General features: G+C 44.3%; 1 protein-coding gene across 1 annotated transcript; it reads left to right on the top strand.

Annotated features, from left to right (window-relative positions):
• Window positions 1-153: 153 nt before the first annotated feature.
• On the top strand, window positions 154-20,125 carry LOC119431862 (transmembrane protein 127-like). Its single transcript, XM_037699313.2, has 4 exons — window positions 154-408; window positions 9,383-9,744; window positions 12,369-12,539; window positions 15,057-20,125. Exons 2-4 carry the CDS (start codon window positions 9,459-9,461, stop codon window positions 15,410-15,412), a joined length of 813 nt encoding a protein of 270 aa, XP_037555241.1. The 5' UTR covers window positions 154-408; window positions 9,383-9,458; the 3' UTR covers window positions 15,413-20,125.
• The last annotated feature ends 1,974 nt before the right edge of the window (window positions 20,126-22,099 follow it).

The raw sequence follows: 22,099 nt of genomic DNA on the forward strand, positions 1-22,099 counted from the left end.
ACTTGAAATATTCAAACTGATGCTATGACGACTACTGCATTTGAGCATGTTTTATTATGCGAAATTGTAACAATGTTTTTATTTTTTTGAGAATAAAATGGGCGAATAAAATCTGGCTGCAAGTCAACGTCTTGCCAATGCTAGCACGAAGCGCTAGCTTGTTGATCTATGTGCCACTTATTGGTTCTGTAGTTTAATACTGCAGTACTTGGTTGATATTTTCTAGATCATGCCAGTTTTTGTTTGAGGGCGGCTTTTACGTAAATTGTGTTCATGATGTTCATTTAGTCTGCGACAATCGCATCTTCAATGTTGCAGCTGAGTGCAGAATAGTCTTCAAGCCATTGCTTACAACACCGAAGTTCATCTGCACGCATCACCGCTTCCAGCTTAGGACTGCAAGAAAATGTAGGCATATTGTGTTTAATATATTTCCGTGTTCGTCGTTTAGATACGCAGGAGGTGACCACAACTTCATGCTGGTATTTTTTTGTGATGAGCTATACGCCAAGGTCATATGTAATCCTGCATTTTGCGATGTGTGATAGCAATGGATGCGTCTGTGAAGTCGCCCGCCGATTGAGGCGAGCCTGTGTGTGTAACTGTGTACAGTGAATTGCGTGTTTAATTGACAACCTTGAAAATTAATTCGGGTTTACCGTTAGCGAGTTAGCGCGCTGACCTTGCGCGGTGATAGCATTTTGCAGTGTAGTCTGTATAAGCACATTTGTCACTCGCACTTCCTTGGTTTCAGAAATGACCCGTTGGCATTTAGACATATGCAACCGAGAAAGTGAGTTTGATGTGCCAAGTAGACTTGCGTTGCCGTTTAGCTTCGGAGCCTGCTGCCACTGCTTTTGCGCTAGTTGATTAATTTTCTTCATGGCAAACGACACAACAGAGGCAGGAGTGCTCCTCAAACGGGCGACAACGTCAACCCTCGCGGCATGCGCAGCTCGCTTTTTTAGACACAGTGGTCGTAGACTACAGCAGTTTTCCGTTTGTGTTGGTCGAATCTGAGCAATACTGGTACTATATGCACTGCTGTACCACATGGACCGCAAAATACAATTCCCGCGCGACATTGTGAACTCGAAAGTAAAGTTTGTCAGGGTAGATAGCCCGCAATACACTGTTCTGTGCAAGCTGCAATGGCTTCTGCTTCTCCATAATGTTTCTCAAAGGATCGCAAAAATGCAGCTTCAGTCATGCTTAATAATGTCCTGACTATTTCCTTAGATTATTGATGTAACACTTAGACTGAAAACCAAGCGTCACACTTTTTTGCAAAGAACTAATTCATAGATGCCTTTGCATTGCTCAAATCTGACTAGTCTTCCTCCGTGCTCACCTTCAGGCTTCTTCAGGTGGTTTGTATATCAACACTAAAGGTTTGATAGCACGTGCAGCTTGTGCAAGTTACCTGTCTGTGACATTTCACAGTTCAAAGGTTTGAATGTACACCATTACTATGTGACATGTTCATTTAAGATTCAGATCGAAGCATATGCTTTAATCAACTGTTAAGCTGTTAAAATGTTGAATCGACACACATACTTTAAGGAACAAGTATGATAATGAATTGACCATTTGCAAAAGTGTTGCTGCGTTTGCGCAAGCAACGGTATTTCTAACCATGTAACCTCGACCAGCAGAACAAACTATTGTTCCCATTCAACATCTTCCCCTTTACCATCAGCGAACTCTGCACACGCCTCTACTCAGCCAAAGCCTGTGGCCGTGGGGCAACTATGAGGACCTGCAATTTTCACTGTAATTTTGAAAAGCTTTTGTGCTCACACTTTCTCGCTGGAAGGTGATGGGGGGGAGACTCAGAGGGAGAAATGCAGTCTGTGAACAAGTGTATGTGGTTAGAAAACACCAGGTGGCGCTCACTATTTTGCAAATCGCTGGTGAACCGCATGGAGGGGCTTTGGTGAGCTTTCAGCCACTGCCTGTTATCCTGTTTCTTCCGCCGTTTTAGTTGCTTGCGTAGCCGGTCAGTGATGCACCCGGAAGGATAGCCGACGTGAAGTGACAGGCGAGTGGTACAGCATGTCCACAACCTGGTGTTGGATTGTCGTCCACCGTGAAAACTAGGCCTAATACACCGGGCTTCAATCTCTCCGGTAGTTCCGACAGTCGGCGAGAGGTGGCACCAGCTTCATGACATGGCGAGAAGCAAGAAGCGCCGGCAAACAATGGATGAAATACAGGTTCGGTGCGACGAGTGCTCCAGGTGGGCCTATCTGGATGAAACAGACTTCAAAACACAACAGGAGGCAGACTTGTCGACGCAGTTTGTGCGCAGTTTGTGCACACAACGGGTGGCACTGAGGGCCGAAATCGATGATGCACTGACGGATGCTGCTGGGCTCCGCGAGCAGACGCAACGCCTTCAAGAGGACCTTACGCAGCAAAAAGCGCGCTCTGATCAGAGCCAGACGGAACGCGACCAACAGCGGCAGGCTGAACGCGAAGATACCCATGCGGAGATTGCCGCCCTGCGAGATCTGGTGCACAGTCTCCAGGAGCAACTTGCTCGGCTGAAGGCCAAGTGTGAGCAGGGGCAAGCAGTGGGTGACCAACAGTGCCTCGATGGCCCTTTACATAGCCAAGCCGTGGGCCAGGACCAAGACTCCTCCCGGCGGGATACCCAAGACTCCGGAAACGAGGTCAAGCAGGATGCTGCAAATTGCAGTGTTAAGTCGAACGCAAACATGAAGAAGCCTCGTAAGAAACAGAACTATCATACCCCCGCAAAGGAAATCCTGGTTTGTGGAGACGGGAACGCAGCACGCATCGCAAAGGCGCTACGTCAACAGATGAAAGGTGAACTCAGCGTGGAAACCCGGTTCCGAAGGGGGGCAACGATCGCCACGGCTCAGCATCTACTACAGCGCTACTGCGACGAGGCAGGCAAGAGTGAGATACTAGTGATTCTACATGCGGGCGTGAGTGATGCTAACAAGAGCGCTGAACCAGCGGAGGTGGCCCAGATGGAGCGCGAGCGGATAATCCCATACGCGGTGGAACTAGTGATATGCTCCGTCCCCGAAACTACGTCGCGGGGCAAAGAAGCACAAGCACGAGTGAGTCAGCAAAATTTCTAGACCTGTCGGATGCAGTGCAGGGAGAAGGCCGGCTGGCTCAAGACGGTATCCACTATCTCGCCAAGACCAGCCAAAAAGTAGCCACAGAAGTGACAGAGCTAATCCATTCTTTTTTAGGGGCCACGAAAAGGGGTCAAAGGTGCAGTCGGAGGCGAAGCATGCAAGACAAGGCATGGCGCCAAGAGCGACTGATGGCCTCTTCGACAGCCAGCACTACATTAGTGGAAATGACATCGAACTAGACTGGAGACGGGAGAACCACCACACAGGCCGGCATCCCAGCTCCCGAGCAGCCCCCACCCCCGCGACAGGTACGAGAACTCATCACACAGTTTTTTCCCGCACCAATGTACACGGGTATACAGGCCAACTCCGCTTACCCACCGGCAGCCGGAACCCAACACTGGGGCTACCGATACGGTCCATTGAGGCAAATGCTGAACCTCTACCCAGGCATCGACCTATTCCGCATGGTAGGCGACTGGGTCCACCACCATATGTCCATCCAGAGGCCTCTGCAACAACAGTAAAAACTGGGCAGAAGAGACACAGGCGTCGGAAAAAAAAGCGGAGGGTCGATTTCAAAGTCGGTTTCCTAAATATGAACGGAGCTCGCCACGAGGCCAAGTGAGAGGAGCTTTATCGTATGCTGAGTGCAGAACAGATCTCGCTGTATGCGGTGGCGGAGACTCATTTCAGAGACTTAGACGAGCCTCCCGTACACGCAGAGTGGTGCTGGGCGGGCACATACAGAGACAGCAGAAGCCGAAAAGGCGGAGGAGTCGGAGTCCTGTGGAGGCGAGCTCTGAGCTGGCAACGTGACATGGGAAACTACACCGAGCATATGTGGATAACTGGAGAGCTGCTTGGGGTGCTGACAGCAATCTGTGTAGTGTATTTTTCGGTGCATAATGTACACAGCGAAGCCAACAGTCAGTTGGTGGAATGCCTATGTGGGGACATCAGGCGAATGGCAAATGGCAAGGAGATCCTTATAGTAGGTGACTTCAATGGCCACCTCTCAGAGTTGGACGGGTATACAGATGCAAATGGCGACCATCTTAGGCGTCTTGCGGAGCGCCTTGAAGTCCAAATTGCCAACCTGGGTCCACGCTGTCATGAACAGTATACATGGTGCGCCCGTGGCAGCGTGACATGCATCGATTATGCCTTAGTGTCCCCCCAGCTCTGCGGGCTAATGCAATGCTTGGACATCGACGAGGAAGGTATACACAGCCTGGGAAGAGACCACAATCGCCTACGCATAGACTTTAGCCGGTCTCAGCGCAAAGCAGTGGAATAGTCGGGACACCCCAAATGCGAAAAGTTCCTACCAAACAGGTCCGTTGAACAGGTGGCCACGGAGTTTGAGCTGAGTGGAGAGTGGAGCGCGGCAAAGTCGTACGAGGATTACGTGTCAGTGCTCAGTGGGATCATGCTACGCCACATGGTGCATGGTCGGAAAGCACGGAGAAGAAACGGATGGGGGGGGGGGGACAAAGAGGAGGCGTGGCGTGCGAGACGCCTGACAAACCAAGAGCATCAACAAGCGCTGAAAGCCAGGGAGGCAGAGTTCTCTGAAATTACCTGGAAACTCTACCTACAGCTCAAGCGGACAATGCAGGCGATGGTGCAGGCTAAACTTGCGGAGGCGAACATACGCCAAATGCAGAGCCTTCGGGCTGAGGGCAAATCAACTGCGCAGAGTTTCTGGCGATATGTCAAGTCCCTGGACAGACAAAATCGGTCCTCTGTGCAGATAACAGATGAAACAGGTCAGCCCATCGCAGACCTCAAGGAATGCGTGACGCAACATCTTGAGAGGCTTTACAGGTCGAACAGAATGGAACCTCCATGTACAACAGTGCACTCAGGACAGGTGGACCAAGATGAGGATAGCGGGGGACTAAGGTGGGAGTTTACGCCTTGCACCATTGATCGGGCAATATCGCGCGTCCGCACGCAAACAGCGTCTGGTCAGGACGGCATCTCGGCCCGCCTCGTGAAAAGCCTTGGCCCCAACTCAAGGAAACAGCTGGCCGATTTATTCACGGGAATCCTCAATGGAATAACAATACCTAGCGACTGGCGCCAGGGCAGAGTGTCCCTCATCCTGAAATGCGGAGGGAAAGCAGATAAGCTCCAAGATTACCGACCCATAACGGTAACAAGCGTCCTCTATATAGTATTTGTACAAGCTTTGAAGGGATGGATTGAAGGCTGGGCAGAATCTGAGCGTCGTCTCACGGAGCTACAGAACGGTTTCAGACGAGGACGGCGTTAGGAGGACAGTATCTTCGTCATAGCCCAGTGTGCTGAAATAGCAAGGAAGGAAGACCGGGTCCTTGATCTGCTGTGCGCTGGACGTAGAAAAGGCCTACGATAGTGTGCCTCACTCTGGCCTCTTTGAGCGCCTCGCTGTTTTGGGCCTCCCTGCGAAACTGTTATGCACAATACGACGGTTATACTCCGAAAACGAGGTGGCCGCCAAATTCGGCACAATTGAAACTGGGAGGATCAGGGTGAACAGAGGACTACGTCAAGGTTGTGTCCTTTCACCGCTCATATACTTACTGTACGTGTCGGGCGTTGAGAGAGCCCTCCTGCAATCTGGCCTGGGATTTGGTCTGCGGTACATGACCAGCGGGATTGACGACAACCGCCGGATCCCAGGCCTGGCATACGCAGACGACCTCCTGCTGGTGGCAGAGATTCCTCGCGACATGCAGAGCCTACTGGACGTATGTGCAAATGAAATGAAGAAGCTTGGCCTTCGATTCAACGCCCAGAAAACCACAGTAGTTCAGTTGGCCGGGAAGTTGGTAGAAGGCACGGTGCTACGATTGGGGGAAGAGATCCTACAAATTTCCTCATCAGTCAAGTACCTTGGAGTAAACTTGTGCGACGGCAAGGACTTGTACGGGCTTCACAAAAAGAAAGTGGGACAGACTGCTTTAGAGCCCAGTGCATATTGAGACGCAGGTGCCTATGGGGATGTAACCGCTTCGTAATGATCAGAGACCTGTGGAAACTGGTTCATGTTCCTGCTCTGACATTTGGAAACGCGGTGGTGTGCCTCACAGCGAAAGGTCGGGATGTGCTTGAGAGGTGACAGCAAGAAGTCAGCCGAATAGCGGTTGTATGCCATGGTACGGTTGCCAATGAGGCCTTGCAAGGCGAGTTAGGTTGGTCTAGTTTCGCTGCACGCGAGGCCTCAAGCAAGCTGGCTTTCTACAACCGCCTATTACATATGCAGCGTGACAGGTGGGCGAGGAGAGTCTTCGACTACTTGTCGGCAACCTGTCTTCGCACACAGTGGACTCGGAGGGTACACCATTTGAAGCAAAAGAATGGCCTCATACGAGACCCCATACTCGCGGAATCGGTCGGAGCCTACGCCAAGGCAGTGCAACAAAGAGTCCGGGACGTGGAGGAGGTGGCGTGGCAACTGGCTTTGGCACAAAAAGAGACTCTGTCTTTCTACCGTCAACACAAGAGCTCCATCAAAGCTACCCGCCTATATGACAATAGCGTCGGGAGCGCCCTGCTTTTCCAGGCTAGAGCAGGGGCGCTGCGCACTCTAACGCAGCAACGTGCGTTTGATACAACAGTGACGTGTGTGTTGTGCCGTTCATGTGGGAAATCGGATGAACAATCGAACATCTGGTGCTTCAGTGTGACGAACTTGGCGAGTCTGTATCTCGGACAGCGCTAGCAGTAGCGCTCGGCTTCGATGACTCTGAGGGAGAGGTGCAGGCTGCGGCAGTGTCCAGAACTAAGCGACGCCTTGAACAGTGGAGAACAGCAACACAACAATGTAGGATGTTGCCAACAGCGTCCGTGGAAGACCGGGGAGGAAGTATCCACGACAGTGTAGCTGCGCTTTGAGTCGGCCACTCTTCCTGGAACACACCTGTGTATAGTTTGTTTTGCTTCATATTGCCGTTTCCTTTTTTTCTTTTTTGCTTCATTTTGCCCGGCCGTCACCGTAACGGCCGCCCGTTACAAAGGGAAAGGCACCACTTCATCATCATCATCGTCAATTACCATTGGACATTGAGTGCATTGTGCAACTAGCATAACATTCCTCTTTGTTACTTTCTGTGTGTAACCCTTAAGAGCTGCTGGCTGGTGTTATACCAGTGGCTTTGAGTGATATCTTGAAAGTGAAACAGACTTCAGAGTTCTTCTACAGTGTCCAAATGTCAGAAGGCTGATCAGTTTTCATCTCACAAATGTAATGTTTACCATTACGTGAATAATTAAAAGTTAGATAGGGGAATTCATTGTTGTTGTAGTGAAGTTGTAAGACAATTTACATTCATTGTCTTCGGGGGTATGGCTAAAGGCACAAGTGTCTGAGAGGCCAAGGGGGGCTCTTTTGTTTCTAAAACCTGCCTCTTTAAGTAATTCAGCCAAAGAAGAATGAGTATAGCTACCTCAAGTGATTGTATAAAAAAGAATTGAGTGATGGAAGTGGCTGTGCCAATTGCGCCAAACCGTGCCGTGAAGGAAATGCTGCTACATGCTGCACCAAATTATTGTTCATCGCAGGTATTGCGCGCCACGCCTGCGCCGACACGCATCTGCTCTGAATAACCAAGCAGAGAAAAAAAACTTTTGCAGTGACAATCAATTTCATTGCTTTTTACAACACCAGCGGTACAAGGAAAATGCCTAATTTTGCTCTGTGCTGTGCTTCATTAAAATAGTCTCTACTTAAAATAATATGATGGTCGTGACGGCCGGGGCACTTCGCATTCACCTGCCCCTGGCCCTTCACGCAGCCTGGTGTACATCGCGTGTTGACATGAAGTGCGCGACGTGCACAATTTTCATAGTTTGTAGCTTTGTGCCTACGCTTTTCTGTCCAGTAAGCACACAAGCATACATTAGGCGAGTTCACAGTAGTTCCCAGCAGATTGCTCGTGTACCATACACTGCGACTAGCATGCGCTTTAATTAAAGTGTGTAAGCTTATCCAGGCGCAATATTATTAATAGACGAGGATACAACGCTCGTGCCATATTATTAATGAATTGGGTGGCTGTACATATTCCACTTGGTGACATGAGTGTAACAGATGAAATGCTTTAACAAATGAAATGTTTAGCAGATGAAATGGATAACAGAGCCAGGGACAGTATGGAGGGAATTAACACTTCATTGAAATGCAGATTTAACTGTGAATTCAGGATTAAATATCTTTTTAATACATTAATTTAAAAAATGGAGCCGCAAGTTGAAGAAAAAAAACTTTTAATATAATACATGATGGATGCAATTTTTCAGGACCAATTCATACAGCATCTTTTTTCTTTAACTGCATGCAGAGCTTCCACTTGGCACCAGAGCAGAAGTTGCTGCTCCAAAGCATTGTTCCTTGCTCCAAACAGCAAACTTTTCTGCTCTAAAAGCGCATATTTCTGCTCCGAACTCTGATTTCTCCTGTTCCTAAAGCTGCTCCAAAAGGCCAAGTGCCGCTTCCATCACTGGGAACTGGTAAAGGGAAAAAAACAGCATGGGTGACTGAAGAATGAAAGGCAAATGAAGTGAAGCAAAATGTTTGTAAGATAAAACTTCAGGAGAAATCTTTCATCGAGAATTGACTGAATATGATAAAACACATTGAAAGGTTCTTAGTGCTTTCTAGTGAACTTGGCCAATTAACAAAAATACTTGAGAAGCAGAGATCCACTACATTGTTGTTGTTGTTGTTGTTTTTTCTTGTACACGGCATGCAGCTGTTCCTCACTGTGTGCTTTACTTGTACCGGAACCTGCCTCCTGTTGTTAACTATATTTGGTTTATTTTACTTTACTAAGCCCTTTTCATGTCATGCAATTTTCTCAGCCTGATGTCGTAGCATTCTGATTTGCTGCTGCTTCTACTTGCTTTATTTTGCAGTAATTCTTTGTGACAACTTAGCTTGTTATTGTTGCCATATTTAAGGTTTCATTCCCTTTGGTACTGTTTCCCTAGTACTGTAGTAGTACTGGCAGTGCTTTAACCATTGCGTCTTGTTACATTGAAGAGCAAGGACATTCTGATTTTAAGTTTGTTCTTAGATGTATATAGCTACCCATTTCAAGTTCTTTAAGTGGGCCTTATGAATCCTACTTTCTGTTCCTGCATAAAACTAAGTGTAGTTCATATATTAACTGCTAGTGTTCCAACTACATGTCAATGATTTGCTGTATACAATTGAGCATGTAGTGCATGCCCAGAAAGAGTAATTTATTCTTATGCACATCTTGTGGTCTGTGCAGGAGCAGCTAGTGGTGACCAAAGCATGTGGATGGTGTCTTAGGCATAACGCAGCTGACAGTGCAGACTGTGTGCACTATGCCTTTGGAGAGAGCAGCAGCACGACATCATCGGCCCCATCACTGGCGCCTCAAGGAGCGCGAGCGGAACTTATTGGCAGCTGTTCTCAGCATTGTTGTCATTGCTACACTTTCCACAGCTTTAGTGCACCCACGCTGGTTTTATCTGCAGGGTGGTGGCTGTGGCCATAAGTATCTGGGGGTGCAGAATTTCTTCTATGTTGGCTACTTTGAGGAATTCCCCCGGCACTTCGTCAACGGACCGTCACGATTGCCTTCATATGTCTATTATGGGTGGAACGAAGGTAAGTCCAACACTTTCTGCCCTGCTGGTTTTGTTTTTGGCAACCTACACACACACATTGGAAGCAGGCAGGATGAGGAGGGATGGGTTCACATCCAAAACTTCAAGCTGATTGTGGCATTGACAAAGAACTAAAGAAACAAAAGAAACTGAAGTGTGTCTTATTTAGCACCTTAAAGGGACTGTAAACACAGCATGTGCTTCATGTTTTCCATGCAACCAGATAGCTTAGTTCCTTGAAACCTTGTTCCTGTTTGTTTGTTTGATGCAAAAGAGGTTTGATTATAGCTAAGAAAACCCATTTAAAGCAATGAGTTGTTGAAGTTCACTTAATGCACCAAAGTCAAATTAGGTGGATGTCAGGTGTGATGTATTCTAGGAACGGTCTGTGCATGGACTGTGAAATAACACGTAATCAGCACAGCTGCTGGTGCAGCTGCATTAAAAAAAAGAAAAGAAAAAGTGGCTGTCAGTGGGAGTAACTATCTGTATTCACTTGCCTTCCACCCCATAATGACTTAACTTCAGGCAGTGTTATAGAAAACTACAGCACTTCAGTTTGAGTGATTTCTGTGGAGCAAAGGAAAGCTGTACAATTGGCAGGCTCAATGTTTTGATTGCTCTCATTTTGTACTGTCAATTCCCAATGCCAAATAAGATGGCAGCTCACACACGACGACTTCTTGGTCTCTCAGCGCAGAAATTTCTCTCTCCCTCTTTGACATTAACGCTGTTTATGATGCTTGTTCTTGTAACTTGCATTAGATTTTGTTGTTTACATTCGAATGTTTAGCCAATCCACTTACATCTCACCATTGTCTCATTACCACTAGTATACAACCTCTCCACTCTAACATTTCTTCAGCTACTGAGGCGTCTGTAGTAATAGGCACTTGTTCTTCCCTTCCTTGACATAATTTTGTTATGGATGTATTATGTGCAGAATTGTGTTTAAAACGCATGTGCAAGTTGCAAAATGTGGCAACAAAGTGGTGCTTAAGCCATACGTCCATTTCTGCGATAGCATAGAAGTAGCATCCCACGACACGTCACAATTCGTATGGCACGATCAAAGTCCTTTTTTTAAGTTGTTAGCCAACCTACACTGCTTGGTTAGGTTTCTCACTGGCACCTTATATCACGTAAAAGGTTTGCAGTGGTGCTACAGCACAGGCGTGTGTACTTAGCTCACAAAACAGGCTGTGCATCCTGATAAGCCAGTCAATGCTTCTACACTGAGGGATGGTGCACATTCTTTTCTTTTTTTAGCTTGCTATGTTTTTCATAAATGCACTGTTTCACTGCCGTGCTGTCAACTGTTGCTACAAACACTGTGCTTGGCCACTGCTTGCCACGCATTTGAGCCTCGCACAAGGCCTCGCATATATGCAGGTGCGAAGCAGACTGATGCTGCCATCTGGTTTCAGTTGCACAAACTGCTTGCTGCAAAGCATCTGTAGCTTTTAATTTTTATCATCTGGTAAATATTTGTAACATAGCTACATTGGGTTGCTGCTGTCCGCAATCTCCATGTTAAATGGCCACTGTAATAATTCCTGGAATCAAGGAAGACAATGGATTAACTTGTCTGTGGTGTACTGCCTGATAACGTAGGTGGGTGAATATTTTGTTCGTTATGCTGGTATACATATCAGCGCCATTGTAGTGGCTCTGTCACCTGCCGCAGTGGCTTAGCGGCTATGGTGTTGCGCTGCTAAGCACGTGGTCGCGGGATCAAATCCCTGCTGCGGTGGCCGCATTTTGATGGGGACGAAATGCAAAAATGCCTGAGTCCCGTGCATTGGGGTGCAGCACGTTAAAGATCCCCTGGTGGACAAAATTAATCCGGAGTCCCCCGCTACAGTGTGCCTCATAAATCGTGGTTTTGGCATGTAAAACCCCAGAATTGAATTCAGTGTTAGTGGCTCTGTCCGCAATTACAAAATTGTGCAATCACTCCAACATTGTGGAATTATTTCACCAGGTTTCTCACCATCTGTATTTTACTACCTGCATCACTTTTCAAGTTGACTGAACTTCCAGTAGTTCTGGAGCTACCTTGTGTATATCCTTTAATTTGTCCCCCCCCCCCCCCCTTGGAACAACATGAACCCAAATGCCTAAATCAGCTATGTTATTTTTACATAGCTGGTGGGGATCTTCAGTATTTTTTTTTTTCTTCAAAAAGTTGCAGTTCCCCTAAAACGAGCTTTTTGGAGGGCATGAGGTCATAGGGTGTAACCGTCATACTAACAGTAATTGAAAACCAGCTCGCAATAACTGCTTACTCTTAAATAGTGTAAAACAGTCAAGCGTGGAATGGCCTGGTGCCAGGAAATACACTAATGAAACACCACTTGTCTTAACGCTTTGTGTGGTGCTTTGATATTGGATCACATCGTGATGATTAGGTATACAATAAAAGTATTGGGAAGTGTTTTCATATTTCATGAAAGTCCCCAGAGGAATGTGAAAAAAAAAAAATTGTTTACTTCAAGACTGCATTATAAATCCAGGCACTATAATTTGTTAGTACAGCAGGCCATTTGTAAAATTTCATAGGTGCTTGGGAAAAATAAGACCTGGTCACCTGTTTTTTAACCTCCATTTCATATTCTCTTGCAGTAATGAAGGACTGTGTCACACCAGCTATCGTCAGCCTTCAGAGAGTGCTCATAGTTTTGTGTTTTCTGGCCATCGTGAGCAGTTTGCTGCAGTTTTTTATGGATGCCCTGGGTGTCACATACAAGTGGTTGAGAGCCATTCGAAGAAACGCTTTCTGCAGCATTGTGACAGGTATGTCTTTATGTTATAGCATATTACCAAGCTGCTGATATTTCTTTGTAGTGGCACATAGTGAAGTCTTGTGCTGACTTCTTTTTCTTAGAGGAGCACAAGCTTCGGTGAGTTTGTATTACATCATGATGTAGCTCCACAGTACGAAAAAATGTGCACACAGATGAAAGAAAGACAAGATGAGCTCAGACTTCAAATGGAAATTTATTACACACAAGAATAGAAAAAAAAAAAAGCAAGAGTTGTCAACGCATGTGCGTGCACATGCATTTTGGTAATAGGTTTCAGGGGGTTAGGCACGGCATTTTTCAACAAATTTACTCCACTCTTGAGCAGAGTAGGCAATGGTTGGCTAACGCAGTTGTCACCATTTCTCTGGATTAGGAAAGCTTTCACTGTCTCTCTTGTTGTTAGTTTATTAGCATGGTTATAGGCAACCGAGGAGTTTGCTTTTATGACTCGATGTGGAGTTTCGGTTGAGGGTTTCACGGAGTTCCTGACCTGTTACCTTCATTCAACTTACATTCACTCAATGTTTGGGGGTCTGCATCAGGTCGTGAGGCCTATTTTCGGCGACATCTTCTTGGGTGGTGTCTACAGGGCCTTGAAAAAGCAGCTCTGTGCCCTGACTACCTAGTTCTTGTTAAGTGCGACAACTTTAACCGCAATGTTGTGAATGTTCTGTTTAGGGAGCAAGGGCTAAAGCTGAACTTCTCTTTCGAGACCCCCGAAGACAATTTTATCCACTACCTTCATCTTTAGATTGTGTTTGGTGACACTTACATCTGCTGGATGTAATTGCCCCAGTCCATGAAAGCCCTCTTAAATTTCAGCTCTGGCCACTCGAAACTCATGAAAGAGAGCATTGCTTTCTTGTGCATTTGCTCGGCTGTGAAAAAATCATTTGAACACCAAATGCCTCAGTGTCTATGCTCAGGTTGGCAAACTGCATAAGGCAGGCCTCCCGGATTCTGTAATTTCTTCCACTGTCGAGAAGGCTCTCACGGCAGTAGGCAAGAGGGTGCCAAAGGAAAAGACTGTCGAAAAAAGGCTGTTTGCGGTAATCCCATATGTTCATGGGGTGTCGCTCCGTTTGGAAAAAGTGGCCACCCAATACAATGTGGATGTGGTTTTTGCAGCCAAGAATAAGCTTAGTGCTATTTGTACAATTTCAGGTCATAAGATTTATGCCCACTTAGCGTAAAAATGGAAACAGAAAGGGGGAGGAGACAAGGTAAGCGCTAACTTTCAACTGTATTTTCGACTGTTTCCATTTTGCGCTAAGTGGCCATAAATCTTTTGGTCTGAAATTGTTCAGTATGAACCGACTAGCTCGGGCAACACGTACTACTGTATGTCCAGCCTTGCAAAAATGCCTGAGCAGTAAGGAGCAACCGAAACACACTCAGTGCACCACTAAACATGTAATACAATTTGTTCCCTGCAGATGTGGTGTAGTATAGGACATGCCTTTCGTCTGCAGAAGGCATTGGACAAACGGGCCAGGGCATAAACTTTCAGCTCAAAGAGCACCATAGCTCACTCAAGGGGACTGCCTCTCACCTTGAGTTACACTGCCGTGAATGCGGGTGTGAACCAATTTTATGAGACACCTCGGTTGTCTATATACACGCTAATAAACTAACAAGAGAGTTAGTTTAAGCGTTACTAATCGAGAGGAACGGGGGCACATGTGTTAGCCAAATGTCTGACTCTGTTGAAAAGTGAAGTTAATCTGCTGAAAGAAACATGGTGTCTTACCCCCCTGAACCCTGTCGTCTGTGCATGTGTGCGCGCATGCATTTTGTTAATTTTTTTTCTTTTTCTATTCTTGTGTAATAAATTTCAATTTGAAGTTGGTGCTTGTCCTGTCTTTTCTTTACCTGTGTCCATGTTCTTTCGCGATGTGCAGCTTCTTTTTCCATTTCACTATTGGATACAGTTTGGTGGCTTATTCACTGTAGATTTTCTAAGAAACTCTGGAGTACTTGAGTCCTTTTCCTGCATTTCAATACAACATAATGTCATTTCTATTGTGCAAGCATCCAGGCTATCATATTGATTGAATATGATAGCCTTCATTGGGCCAGGCTTGTTTGGGCCAGAAATGAGAGCGCAATTATTAATATATCAGAAGAAAAAAAAAGCTAAACAAAAAGATGGCAAGCTTATGTGTGATAGTAGCTATTGCATGTGATGCACTTGGGCTTATCAAGCACATTTGCAACAATGAATGTAGAAGAAAAACAGGAGAACTCAAAGAGCTGTGTTAGCAAGGGGTGTTGCAGAGCTCTTTGACAGCACTGGAAAAAGCATATGGCTTTGCTGTCTGGTTCCTGCAATTTTTCAAACAGTGTTTTGTAACCTTATGTATTAGTTTGTTGTTAACTGTTTCATTCATCTGATGTGCAGTTTTTCTGAACTAGTTGCATATCGATTGGAAGTTTAGTGGGTGTCGTGACAAGGGGCATATGCATTTCATTTTACAACATCTCATTTTTATTTTTTACTGTGCAGTGGGCCTCTGTCTTGGAATTGTTGGCACGTGCTACTACATCTCAACATTGATGGAGGTGCAGCAAGAAATGACTAAACCAAGCAGGAGCTCACGTGTGGAGGTCAGCTTCAGTGTTAGTTACCATCTTGTGGCAGCAGCTGGAGCTGCAGCCGTTTTGGCTGCTGGTGCGAACCTCTTGGCTCGTCCTGTGCCAGTGACACGGCTGGGTGATTCAGCCATTGACAGCCTGCTCCTGGACGATGATTTCTCACGAGAGACCTTTGTAGTAGGCATCTCACATTCAGAAATGTGGCCTTATCGACAGGACTTGACTCACTTGCACAACTTGCCTCCATTGCCACCATACTCACCATGAGGCAAGCAACTAGGGCATCTGCCACTTCACCAAATGAAACACTCCAGTCTGGTCACGAGGAGACTAATGTTTGTTTTAGAAGCTGGTTCCCAGTGTAAATGTGTGACAGCTACAGTTGTCATTCTCCGCTATTGAACCTGTGCAACACCTTGTGTCTGCAGCTAAATGCCAGACGCCCATTGTATTGCAGCAATTTTAAGGATGTGAAAGGACATCTTGAGAAACTGGTGGGTGATTACTGTTTTCATTTTAAAGCTTTAATCGCAGTCTTCGATGTTATTTTAATATGTGCTGCTGTTAGTATGTTGTTTCAATATGGAGTGCACAAATTATGTGCAAGGTTGTGACACAAATCTGTGTTGCTTCTTGCAAAGTTTATTATGCACATTTGCTATCCTTTGAGCAGTGCCTGTTGCTACTAGGTTAAATAGCACTTTAGATGCTAAGCAATTTAATATATACATGGCGTTGGAATATTAATGCAATACTATGCATGATACCAGTTGTAGCAATCTGTGTTGAATGTTCAAGCTATTGCTTCTGAATGTTCACGAGAAAGGGAAAAAAAAAAACAGCCATAAAACCCTTCTTTATCCTTGCAATTTGTAGCAGATAAATATGTAATACTGTACACTATACAGGGTGCAAAAAACATTCCTGCGCACACATAAACATCCATAAAAGCAAGTAAGACGCATGGTAGCAGAATCACTTTTATTAACATGCTTACTTAACGCACCTTGTTTTTCAAACAGCCTTCCTTTTGCATAAATACAAGCTTTTATCACTTGGGGAAGCATCAGTGGCAGCAAGGATGTAGCCTTCACCTAATTCATGTCAAAAAGGCCTATGGGCAGTAGAGCAGGCATTGCTTTTTAGAATAGTCTACATTGAAAAGTTGAGTGGATTTAAAGGCGAGTTGTTAGCAGGCTATCCTGCAGCTGAGATGAAATTCAGAAAGTTGATAGCACTACTTCATCGCACATCGCCCTTTTTGGTTTGCGAGCAGGCACTGCATCCTCCTCATACTTGCACAAATATTTATTGAAGTAATGTTCGAAGCAATGGGACGCCTCCTTCTTCAAAATACCTTCCCAGATATTTTTGGCTATTGATCTTCACTCCCTGTTGGAGAAAAACTAGAGGTGTCTTTCCATCACTGGTTGAGGGTGAGCATCTCTGCAAATTATTGTTTCTATATTGGTGGTTTCCTTGAGGCTAACTGCCTATGTTTTATCATTTTGGAGGCTTACAAACCACTAAATGTGAAGAGAGACATGTTAAGGTAAGGGGAATACTGCAGTGGCATGCTGTGCTACCTAAGTGCTTGAGCAGATCCTTGCACAGTCTGGCTCCCGTCTTTTTCATGTGCTCAGTGACACCATGATCCTTCTTAAGCTTGTAAGTGCACCTGGCCTTTTTTTTTTTTTTTTTTTACAATTATTTTGACTGATAGAAGTTCTACTTTTCTGTAGCTTGTATATTTATTTGAAAATTTATATCCTAGATATGTATCATGTCAAGCTACATTAGTAAATTGCAATTCTGCCATATTGCAACATAATTCATACAATATTATTAAATATACAGGTTCACATGGTAATTGGGTAAATTGCAAATATGTCGCTAATCTCAAAAACAGGGATTCGTTAAGCTCGAACATAAAGTGAAAACAAAACTGGCAGCAACACCACCTTCATATTCTTGAACAAACTCCCTGCAATGTCGCAGCTTTTGGCATTGGCTGGCTAAGGTTAGTAAATTGTCGACTGTGATATGTGAATTGTGTCATGTGTGACAATTTAAAATTTCTACCTGGCATCTTTTGTCATGTCTGCACAACAACAAAAAAAAGCAAAAGTAAGTACAGTGTAGAAAATTTTGATAGTGCTACAGAAGGTTGTGAAAGTTTCATGTTTAGTCAGCGTGGTAGTGGAGAAAGTTTACTTCTGGCAAACCTCTTGTTCTTAAAGAACGGGGTCTTGCATCCTGTTTGTCATGAATGATTAGATGAAGTGTCACCAAGCATCCCGGATGAGAACTTCATCATTGAAGTTCTTTGATGAGAACTTTGTTCATGCTGTCAGTCAGCATGAACAAATTTCATTGTTACAAGGAATGGAACACTACACAGAAATATGTGCAGTAAGTAGCAGCCTTTTGAAAAGTCTGTAGAACTCTAGAAACTGTGAAATTTTGGCTGGCATGGCAGTTGTCACTCCAGTTATGGTTAATACTTGGGATTCTGAAATGTGGCTCTCAGTTTCAACTTTCATTGCTGATATGATTTTTGCCAAGTTAATGCTGAGAGATTTCTGAAAGGTCAGAGTATAATTTAGTCTGGTTTAATGTTTGTTTTGAGTGTCTTGTTAAAAACAGTTGTATGTACAAACAGCTCTTGTCCAATGGACAATGCATAGCCTTGCACAATGACACATTTCTGGCATGTGTGTGATACAATGGCTTTTTTTTTTTTTCTAGTTGTGTTGTGCTGCTTGAAATTGTGAGGTACAGTTGAACTTGGATATATCAAATCCACATATAACGAATTATTGTGTATAACAAACAATGGCAAAATCCCCTTGAAAATGTTTGTATAAATGTTTTACTTTACATATTGAATTACCTATATATTGAAAATTTTTGTGATCACCTTCAGATTGGATATATCTGGGTTCGACTGTGTTACATGGGGCATACTTGGGTATTGTCTTCAGCACTTGTGGCATGTTGCACGTCTTGCCATAGCAATACCTAACAATATGCTGTTCCATTGTGGATGCACTAGCAAGTGTCGTGATGAAATGTGCATGGAGACGTTGTGCTCATTTTCACCACAAAGGAACCAGTGGTTTGCCCAAAGGAATGTTTCAGTAATTTTCATGTAACTATGCAAGAGTGTGTGTATCATAGTTTTATCTATTTCTGTTAATTAGAGTGTGCTTTTTGTGAGATATTGTGTGTTTCGAGCCTCAACAAATATCTGCAAGTATGGTGTTCTTGAAATGGCTGTATGATCAAGACATATTTAATTATTGTAATACATTTAAAGAAGAAACTATCCTTAGGATTGATATATGTGTAACACCACTAGTCTGTGCACTGAGTTTGTTGTGAACAAGATAATTATTATGGTGCTTTTGTTTCTCATTCATCTAAGAAGTAAGCAGTTGTGTGGACTGACAACTGTCAGTTTCTGACTGGCCCACATGTTTGCATTGTTACTTGCTTTTAGTTTGAATAGAAAGCTCAAAAACATTTTTTTCTTTATTCGTACTTGTTGCATATTGCTTTTTAAAAATCCAGTGATTGCACAACTTGCCCAGCCACCCTAACTTGGCTATGCAGTGCACACAAGCTACACATGCAGGATGTCCCAGCTAACTTTATCCAATGCTTTAAAAATATGCCATGTTGATGCATGTTGATGGGCACTTATGGACTAAGTCATACTGTTTTTTTATATCCTTTCTTTTGCATAATTGTCCTAGATGGTTAATTTTACAAGTCTTATATTTAGGAAGAAACTTGGAATAAGATGACTAGGATGCTCTACAATTGTCTATTTTTAGGCTTTTCCCTAAATTTAAGACTCTCTCAAAGTTTATCAAGTAATCGTGTCTTAATATGCCATTAGACCGAATTTGAAAAAATAGATTACTTGCACGCAGTGTGTTCAAAGACATGCTTTTAGTTGTGTTCACCTATAGCGCACTGGCATATCTTTTAAAACCTTGGCCAATGTTAGCTGGGACACACCATATTTTTGTAATAGATTTTTTTTAAAGATGCATGACCAATAAATAAACACTAAAATTACTTACAAGCAATTTAAATTCAATGTCATATTTTTTTCTCTAAATTGTTTAGTCCAGACCTTGCTTATCAATTGCCACTAATTATCTGTGGCAAAGATCATGTACCCAGTTACCAAGCCACATTCTGCATTGTCTGTATTTTCATTGCTCAAAGGTGCAGCTGTTGTCTTTGTTTATAGTCACTGCGTATTGTGTGTATACTACACATTCTTGATTCCATGCTGTACAGCTTCACATACAGTCTACGTCTTTGTCAAGGTAGCCAGAAAGCTGGTTCTTCTTTCTTATCTGGCACGTGCCATTTTGCTTGTTTAACAAACAAGTCATTCAGTTAACCAGAAGCCAAAGGAGATAAACTGCATTTAATTGTAAAAGCAGAAAGGAGCTATAGAAATACTAGCTGCCTGAGAAAGAAAAAAAAAATTTGCTGTGTATGACATTCGCATTCTTAAATTTACCTTTAATTGCCTTTCACAGATTTTACAAGACTTTTCTTGGTTTGTAAGATCTGTGAACAATCTTATCCTATGCTGCTTTGAACAATGTTCCTGTAGTGGGTAACAACAGTGGAACACAGAGTAACATAATTTTCGTGTTGAAGTGTAACAAACTTGGCACATTATTTACAAACTGGTTGCATCCAACATTTCGCAGTGAGGTATAATATCACATCAAGTGAAATCACTGACATGTTCTGTTGACTATCAAAAAATGCATCGAAACTTTATATAGTCTCTATTTAGGTCTAGAATGATGTAAACTTGGTCAAGTTAGCTGCCCTACATAAACGTAATTTTTTGTAAACATGGTTTTGTGAACATGTCAAAATATGCTAGCAAAACATTGTTCTGCAAATAAGTGAATAAATAAAAGGATGTGCACTTGCTTAGTTGAACACATGCTTTCATTCTGGAAATTATAGTGGCAATAACTGTGCTCTTTTGAAGAGAAGTGCTAAGAGTAGACCTGATTGACAACTCCAATGCTTTTCGTTTGCCTGACCATTAAAAGTAAATTAGGTTGGTCTTAGCTCTATGCTCTTTTGAGCGCAGCCACGGAGAAAGAATAACAGGAGGCGAAACTCTGGGCAGGCGCCAGCGCGAGCACTGGTCGTGATAATGTCACGCTGGGAGAGGAGGAGACGCGCTGGTGGTGATGATGATGATGATTTATTGGCATCCCCTTTGAAACGGGGCGGGGTGAACCAACACCTCCTAGAAAGCTTTTCAAGCCTGCGCCCTGCAATCTGACGTCAGTTCCGGCCGGCCGACACTACACTTGCTGAAGCAACACCTCCTAGAAAGCTTTTGTCTAGGAGGTGCTGGGTGAACAGGGGCTTTAGGGTGAACTAGGGTGCCTCGATGCCAGCGCCGCCGTTGAGGGTGGTGCCATCCTTTGACCGCCCCCGCGCCGCCGCTTTCTCGCTGCGACGCCATCTTGAATCACAGCGAGCGGTTGCGATTGCTTGGTGCCGGTGCTTAGTTCGAGACACAGTGCGCGCGGATGCTTCGCTGACGCTTCTACTTGCTGGACAGTGTTCAGCCGCATGAATGACAAGCTTGTCAAGTGCATCGAGTCGACATGACGGGCTGTTTTGTTCCCAAGTGCACCGGACCGACGCGTAAAGGGCTTCGTTGTTTACGCTTCCCCCGGGACCCAGAGCGAAGGAAGAGATGGGAAGCCCAAGTAAAGCTGTATCACTGGAAGGCAACGGATAGCTCCTACATTTGCGAGGTAAGTGTCAAGAAAGTTTAGACTATCGCACTGTGTTTTTCATTTAAATAAGAAAGTATTCTCTGATCCTCGCTCACGTAAGTACCTACGTTCGCTCACGAACTAAGCACTACACTCCGAGTAGCCTATGGTTTGCGAGCGCGCGTCGCATAGGCTTTTGCCGTTTTGATCGGCGCAGTCTATGCGAGTAATACCCTTATTTTAAGGACTGACGAAGATGCTTCGCCGCGAGACAGTCTTACATTAGCTACAAATCGTAATGTAAACCACCTATTTTATTTTATCACGGGAAGCACACATCGTGTGTGTATCTTGTTTCTTTTTTTTCTCAGTTTCTTTTTTCGCTACTGGCTATTTGGGACTAAAGAACGCAGTGCTTCTTCTGGGGAGAGCGGCTGTTCTGTACTTGGCAAGCGAAGCATTGTGATTTTCTGATTTCTCAGCAGATATCTTGCGGATCTCAGGTTGTTACGTTATATAGCTGATTTTTTAGACGAATATATTTGTAGCGTGGTGCTCCTAAGCCGATGGTCATTCGTGCTCATTCCCGATCGTAGTGGGTACTGTGACGGTCTTTAAATGCCTGTGCACGGTATGCCCAGGTGTAGTAGAGTTAAGGGGCATCATGGGACCAAAATGTTTCGGCGCTTTCTGGCATGGTATCTGTTGTAGCCTGTGCATTTCTTCGAAACGTGTGAAGCGAGGTAATACAGGATTACTTCTCCGAAAATTTATTTTTAAGCACTGTAATGGGTTCTCTGTATTTACAAGTCTTAACTTTTCATATCAATAATCACTTTTGTTGTTTTACTTGTACTTCGAAACACTTTGAAGAGGACCAGTACGAGGGAAATCGACAGGATGGGCGCCGTCTGTTAAAGTCAACAGCCCTACATCATCATGGACTATATTTTCGAAGTGAAAAACATTGCTAATCTGTATTTGACTGTCTTAGTTTCATTTACGGTTTTTGTACGCGATATGTATGCAGTGTTGTTTATTGTTTCAATGTAGTTATCAGTGTTCTAATGGTTATTTATAAAATGTTATGTACTCGCCATCGATGTGTTTGGCTGATGCGACGTATTCGATGGTAGTTGATGTATTCTGGCTGGATATCTTGATTAATATTACC

Source organism: Dermacentor silvarum, chromosome 1, assembly GCF_013339745.2.
Source record: "Dermacentor silvarum isolate Dsil-2018 chromosome 1, BIME_Dsil_1.4, whole genome shotgun sequence".
In the NCBI taxonomy this organism is placed as follows: Eukaryota; Metazoa; Arthropoda; class Arachnida; order Ixodida; family Ixodidae; genus Dermacentor; species Dermacentor silvarum.

Coding starts and splice junctions, on each gene's coding strand:
- LOC119431862 (XM_037699313.2), top strand. CDS start 9,459: ATGCCTTTGGAGAGAGCAGCAGCACGACATCATCGGCCCCATCACTGG. Junction 9,745..12,368: donor CTATTATGGGTGGAACGAAG/GTAAGTCCAACA, acceptor ATTCTCTTGCAG/TAATGAAGGACTGTGTCACA. Junction 12,540..15,056: donor TTTCTGCAGCATTGTGACAG/GTATGTCTTTAT, acceptor TTTACTGTGCAG/TGGGCCTCTGTCTTGGAATT.